We start from the raw sequence: 7,178 nt of genomic DNA on the forward strand, positions 1-7,178 counted from the left end.
GATCCAGGAGCATTACAACATGTGCACTCAACCAAGTGTACCACCAATCAGTCCCTTCCCAGTCCCATTTCTAACACTGTGATTTTTTTTTCCCATAAAATATTGCAACTTTTGAAGGTAATGTTCCATGAATTCTTGCTCAAAAATGGAAGATTATAACAAAACCTAAATAAAAGTATCCTCAGATTCTATTAGAACACCATCTCTGGCTCTGTCCCTCACAAATGAAAACTACAGGAATTTATTTTCCTGTCTTTTCCCCAGACCTTTTACACCCCACCTCCATGTCCTAAAAGAACTGCACTTTGTATCTGTCAAATGTCTTACCTTTGCACAGGTAATGCTTGTCCTTTCCTTGAAGAGCCTGAGAAGCAGTGTGAAGATTTAAGTCTGCATAGATTATCTCCTGTTCAGGTACCAAAATGGAACTTTCAGAGTTCTTTGGCTTCCTTTGCTGTTTTTTTGAGACCTTTACAAGGTTCAGTTCTGCATAGGTCACTGTCTGATTTTTCATTGTTGCAGTCATAAAGTCAGCAACTGTGTTCTAAGGTAAGTATCTTCATAATACACAGCCAGAAATGTCAGTGGAGATTTCTAGAATAGTAAAGGTGGGTGTGGTTACTGTTCATTTGACAGTGGAGGAATCGAAAGTTAGGGTTCTCAAGTCCTTAAAGCCTTGGAGAAATATCTCATAGTAGGATATACTATTTTTATTGTGATAGTCTGCATTTGACAATATATTATTGACTGGGACATAGAGAAGCATGATGGTGGAGGAAGACCTAGACTGGGTAAAAGAGTTTGGCAGAAACTGAGGAAATTTCATACATGTACCAACAACTGTATTTACTGTAAACCATCAATCCCCCCAATAAAAAACGTAAATCATAAAAAGTAAATGAAATAAAAAGCTAAAAGAATATATTCATAACTATGAAATTCATAATTAATATTATTTTTATCAGTTTAAAGGTAGATACCTACCAAAATGTTTCAACAGTATTTGAACACTAGCATGAAAATTTAAGTGTGTTATTAAAGAGGTTCATGAATATCTATCAGCATTTTGACATTTGAAGATACTAAAACAATGCTCTAAAGCTGAGGGATTAGAAATTGGTGCATATATATTAGTATCAAGTTACATGCATTTAGTGATTTAACTTTGTTGAAGAAAGAGCTTATCAAGCATTTTTATTTTAAATGGCTAATGAATTCTGAGAAATCATTAAAATTTTAAGGAACTATTTTATATGTTGAAAAGCCTGACATGACACTAAACGTATCTAAAATGTGAATATAACAAAGTTTTAATTTAATGAGTAAAACATGAATCTATAAAATTTGTAAAATTACAATATCTATTAAATGATACGTAAAGAGTGTTTTATGCTTAGAATGTTGATTTTCAAACTTTCAGAAAGCTCTTGAGGTAACTAGTTATGGAACGGCTCTTTCTTTATATAGAATACCACATTCCAACTTCCAGCTCTAATTCTCACAAATGGGGGAAAAAAAGAGAAAAAGTATTTTTCTGTGTATAAAACTTGATGCAATTATGTATAATCATTCAGGTAATGTAAATAGTTCGATAACTACCCTTTGCTACTAAAAAGGTTCAGAATTGTTTGACTCAGAAATTTAGAGTGGCTGACCTTTAAACTGGTCTGTAACCTAGTTTACTAATCTAAAAGGAAACAAGAATACGTATGATATACATATGTATGCTTAGCACCTACTTATAATATCTCAATAAATGTTTGCTTTGATTATTATTTTATTCACAATCTCCATGTTATGGTTTCTTATCATAACACTGAGACCATGAAAAATAATTCATTACACAAAAAAACTTTTATTTGTATGCTATATCTGCCTTGCAGTGTTTAACTGCTTTAAGTCTTTCTGATTATTGTTAAGTTTAAATTAACCTTTTTCAGAATCTACCTTACCCTGATCTTTTGTTTAAAAATCAAGTTATTTTTAGTCAGTCTGGCTGAACATGCAAAAGAATTATTATTGGCCTCGTTCATTCAATTCAGCCCTTTAAAATATGTTAATGAAAGTTGTTCAAAATATAAAATATATTGTTATAATCATTGTTATGATGTTTATAGATTTTTTCCTTTATTTATAAACATGTACATTTGTGTACATGAATTCTATTTGAATAAAGTAAGAAATCCTCCAGCATATTTTATAACTTATAGATGGTTTTCAATGATTAAACAGCAATGTTCTATAATACTCTTGCTGCACATTAATTATATCTTAGTGTCATCATATAGCATTTGTAATCTCCCAGTGAAACTAGTAGAAAGTCATTGAGAAGGGTTACATACCTTCTCTCAGCCAGAAAAATTGTGCATCCTGTAGTGGAGAGGTCAGGTTATTCTCATAAATGAAACCTCTTAGAGACAGGTAATAGGAGAAAGCTGAAAACATAAATCTAGGACAAGAATAAACAATGCCTGTGGTCTCCCCAGACTGCACAACAGAGGTTCAGAATGAAGCAAGAGTGGAAAAAGTATATTTGTCATCAGTGTGCTTTTTAAGGCCTGAACAGGAAATTCTCAGATTAATATGAAGATGGCTTATATCATCACAAACCTCCACAATGTAAGAGACTTTGGATTCCAAAGGAAAGGACAAGTAGACATTTAGAATATCAGTTTGTAAAGACCTACGAAAAATTGGTTCTTTATTATATAAGATCTTGGAGGCCACAGGCAAGCTCGCATATGCTGTGAACTTCTTTCTGTCTCAGTCAAAAACTTGAGTATCTTTAGTTCTACTGTTAGTACTATATTGTTAAATATTAGCACTGCAGTTTTCTTTCCCTCATATTGACATGAAAAATAATGAAAATAATAATTCTAATACCAAACAGAACTTAGTGATGCTTGTTACTGACTACCCAATAAAAAAATCACCATCTTGTTTAAAGGTTCTAGTAGGGGAGCACATCTCCTCTGTATAACCTGGACTGAAGACCGCTCATCCCTATTCTGGGAAGGCCATTCTATTTGACTGAGGGCACAACCTCAGGAGCAACACACATGGAGCAATTAGGGAGGAAAGGGGTAATCTCACTCTCAGGCAGAAGTTGAAAACCAAGGTCAGACAAGAAAACACAAGCAGAACCTGAACTATTGGCATTTTGCACCAAAATAAAAGACTCTGGGATGTGTGTGTGTGGGGGGAGAATACAGGTCCAAAAAGGATGACAGAGGACCTAGTGGGGGTTGTATTGTTATATGAAAAACTGGGAAATGTTATGCATGTACAAACTATTGTACTGACTGTCAAATGTAAAACATTAATTCCTGTCAGGTTGCGTTGCAGAGGAGAGAGAAGAGACCAGAAATTTGTGGCAAAATTGTGAGGATATGGTAGAACATTGGCAGGGCTCACAAAACATATTTCCATGCAAGTTTTATTTACAGATACCCACCACATTATCCCTTCAGGGTATTGCTAGCTTAGTTAAAACCATTGCAACAGTTGCTAGGATGCTTCTACCTTCTCAGCATACCTTTTGCCTCTCTCCACCCCCTTTCCTAGCCAACCCCGTCCTGACTCGTCATTTCCCATTTTTACCCTATAAAGCCCACTGCTGTTCTGGGTTCACTCTCATGCTCCCCTTTTCTCCTTCAAGACCTGATCCAGAGAAAGGCTACTGTGCATAGTGGTAGGCAGCCATTTTGCTAGCTCCACGTGGCCTGAACCTCTGTGCTCTCACCCAACTCTGAGGCATCAGCGTGAATAAAGATTTGTGTTCCTGAACCACCACAAATTCCTGGTCTCTTCTCTCTCCCCCACAATGCAACCTGACATCTGGTGCCTGAACAGGAACCCAGCCCGCCCAGACGCAGATAAGTATATAGCCGCCTAGCTCTTGGTAGCCTCATGTTCCTTTTCTCCCTCTTCTTATTTCTCTGAGACCCCCTCCCCCATGGGCAACCTTCCCTCTTACGAAATGGCTTCCCAAACCCTCTATTCTTTTTCCATGAGACAGGTTCTCTATCTCTGAAACATTTTGCTCAGGGCCACACCTTGGTTCCTCATGACTGTGATTGTAGAGCTTGGGAGATGTGCGGAGATTTCCCATGGGACTTCCTGGACTCCCCCTTCCATATCTCCTGCAGAGAAGGGTGACTCTAATTTGCAGAGCCCTCTGCATCTCACCTAGCAGCTCCCATTTCGGGAGACAGGTCTCCAGCTGCTGCCATAGTTTCTATGGCCCCTCCCACTGCCACTTTTGCTGGAGGCAGAACGCCCTCCAGGACTCTAATACAACATGGCAGAATCTGAAAAATTAGTTCAATTAGCCCAAAAACAAAACCTTCCTATCATATCTATCTTCACCCCTCGCTCTCTCTAATATCTTAAGCTTGCTGTCTACCCCCTCTGCTGCCAGTTGTGTTTTGTAGGTGAATGATTTGAGTGGCTGAATTATTTTATATGACCCATATTGCTCAGAATACTCTGAAACTTAATTGACTTTATATAAAAATGCTGGATGCAGCCATGATTTCTGGAGACATCCAGAACAAGTCCAAAAAATTGTTTTTCTCCTCTTTTGATTTTTTAAAGTCTTGGTATAAATGTGAAACGTTTAGTCTTAAACTGTATGAGTAAGGGCAGAGGGTAGATAACATAATGGTTATGCTAATGATTCTCATGCCTGAGACTCTAGTTCTTCTCTTTGCTTTACCACATTTTATTTTGCTTAAATTGGTTAAACAGCCTTAAGATGATACTACAAAGGCCTTCCAAAATTATAAAGATACTTAAACCAATTATAATCATTGAGTTATCAATTATAGTAAGCTTCTAACTTCTAACATGTTAAAAGTTTTTTTTTTCTTCACAAGTAATTGACTACAACTATGTCAAAGCCTTCACACGCAGAAGCATCTGCTCATATGGTAAGGTTTTAAACTATAAGACATTCTTCCATATACAACTTATATAAATTAACAACATTCACATATTTTTCTACACTTAACTCATGTATCTCATTTTGCCACTATAGGCCTGCCATTGTCAGCTAACAATTTAAAGATTTTTTTTTCCTTTATAACATCAACCATGCCACAGACATGCCTTACAACCCCCAAAGACAAACTGTTGTTGAAAATGACGACTAAACGTCTAGGCCCAATTAAGTAAAGAAAAAAGGGGGATACATCCCCCCAATATTCAGATGGCTAAGGCACCAACTACATTAAACCTCTCTTAATATCTATAAAAATTCTAACCAGATGCCCTGCTAACCACGGGAAGCAGATTTGTTTGTGTTTCTTTCACAGGAATCACTGGAAGTCCATTTGGACCCCTGTCTTCTGACATAGCCCACAAGATGACATGACTACAGCACACCCCCCTGAGACCTATGATGTGACCTGACACGATCTGAAGAACCTGATTCACAGACTCCAAGGGCAGAACATTCTTATTGCCTTTTCTCTCACCCATAGCTGTCTGCCCTTCCTTCTTCTGCTTTGCTTATCATGTTTTGGTGGTTCCAGCTCACTCTCTACAAAGAAACAAAGTTATGGTGGCTGAAATTCCCCATTGAGATAGACGTGCAGTGTTTCAAACCCTGGCATTTATTCCCCTGGTTGTCTGCATTGGACTGACATTTCTATCAGACATGCTGGTACACCTCTTGGACACTTTACACCACTTTACAACAGCTGGTGGCTGAAAAAAGAGTTATTATACAAACTCAAACAAATTGGGGGGGGGGGGTAGTCCCTGCAGACTCTTATGTACTTCTGCTTTCAGGTATATATTTTTCCCTGGTTTATGGACACAATATGCTCTATCTCAGGGGACCTGATCTATATCTAGGTTTGGGGACTTTATTGGGGAGTGGAACACCTGGAATGAAATTAGAGAATACTATAAAAGGAAAGGTCTCAGGGGCTGGGTGGTGGTGCACCTGGTTGAGTTCACATGTTACAATGTACAAGGACCCAGGTTCGAGCCCCCACCTGCAGAGGGAAAACTTTGCAAGTGGTAAAGCAGTGCTGCAGGTGTCTGTCTCTCTCCCTCTCTATCTCCCCCTTCCCTCTCAAATTCTGGCTGTCTCTATCCAATAAATAAATAAAGAATAAGAAAAATTTAAAAAAAAAAAAAAAGGAAAGGTCTCACCCGAATGATGGAGCTGAAGGGTTGTCATTCCACACCTGAAGTCTCTGGACACAGTCTGAAGTGAAGCATTCTGGGGTGGCACTCCTTGCATTGATTAGGTTGTGATCCATGGATGCAATATTATTTGATTTGAATTGAGAGAAGCATGCAGGAAAGTGAGCCCCACCCTAAGGTTCTAGGATTGGGGGAAATATAGGCTCTATAGTGGAAATGTGAGGTTCTTGTTGTCTTAGGATTCAAGAAGACAATGGATAGTTATTGTTATCATCACATTATTTGGTGATAGGATTAACTTTGGAAAGTCCCTTTGATAGGGTTTGGGGTATAGTACCCAGCATCTTGTATATAGCTGTGCTGTTGGTTGCTTCTGTTCTCTCTGGTCTAGGCTTTTGGGAGAGAACATATCAAGACAGCCTATGTATTAAAAAGACTCAGTCTGTGTTTTAAAAAGTTCTAGACATGTGATCAATTTTCCCCTCTCATATTAATTGAATAATGGTTTATATGACTAAATTTTAATAGGAGTGTACATAAACACCATTCCAACCACCAAAAGACTGTGTCCCATCCCACCCCCCAAAACCCCCATGCCACTCACACCCCCGCTGCCCCAGGAAGCCAAATGTCCACCATCCCCCTCACCACAGGGTTTTTACTTTGGTGTCCTGCTCTCGATTTAATCAGATCCTGCTTTTAGTTTCCCTTTCTGTTCTTCTTTCTCAACTTCTGTTGATGAGTGGAATCATCCCATACTCATCTTTGTCTTTCGGACTTAGCTCACTTAACGTAATTCCTTCTAGTTCATTATTCTTAATAGTTGTATAGTATTCCATTGTGTATATATACCACAACTTTCTCAGCCACTCATCTGCTGTTGGGCCCCTGGGTTCTTTCCAGTTTTTAGCTATTATGAATTGTGCTGCTATGAACATAGGTGTACATATATCTTTTTGATTGGGCATTATGGAATCCTTGGTGTATATCCCCAGGAGAGGAATTACTGGGTCATATGGAAG

General features: G+C 38.2%; 1 protein-coding gene across 1 annotated transcript in view; it reads right to left on the bottom strand.

Annotated features, from left to right (window-relative positions):
• Window positions 1-543, bottom strand: part of LOC132539341 (uncharacterized) — a 36,301-nt gene extending 35,758 nt beyond the window's left edge. The window contains exon 1 of the mRNA XM_060193503.1: window positions 328-543. Coding sequence (XP_060049486.1) covers window positions 328-526 — 199 coding nt within the window. The 5' untranslated portion in view covers window positions 527-543. The remainder of the gene's footprint in view (window positions 1-327) is intronic.
• Window positions 544-7,178: the final 6,635 nt, after the last annotated feature.

Source organism: Erinaceus europaeus, chromosome 7 (assembly GCF_950295315.1).
Source record: "Erinaceus europaeus chromosome 7, mEriEur2.1, whole genome shotgun sequence".
NCBI lineage: Eukaryota > Metazoa > Chordata > Mammalia > Eulipotyphla > Erinaceidae > Erinaceus > Erinaceus europaeus.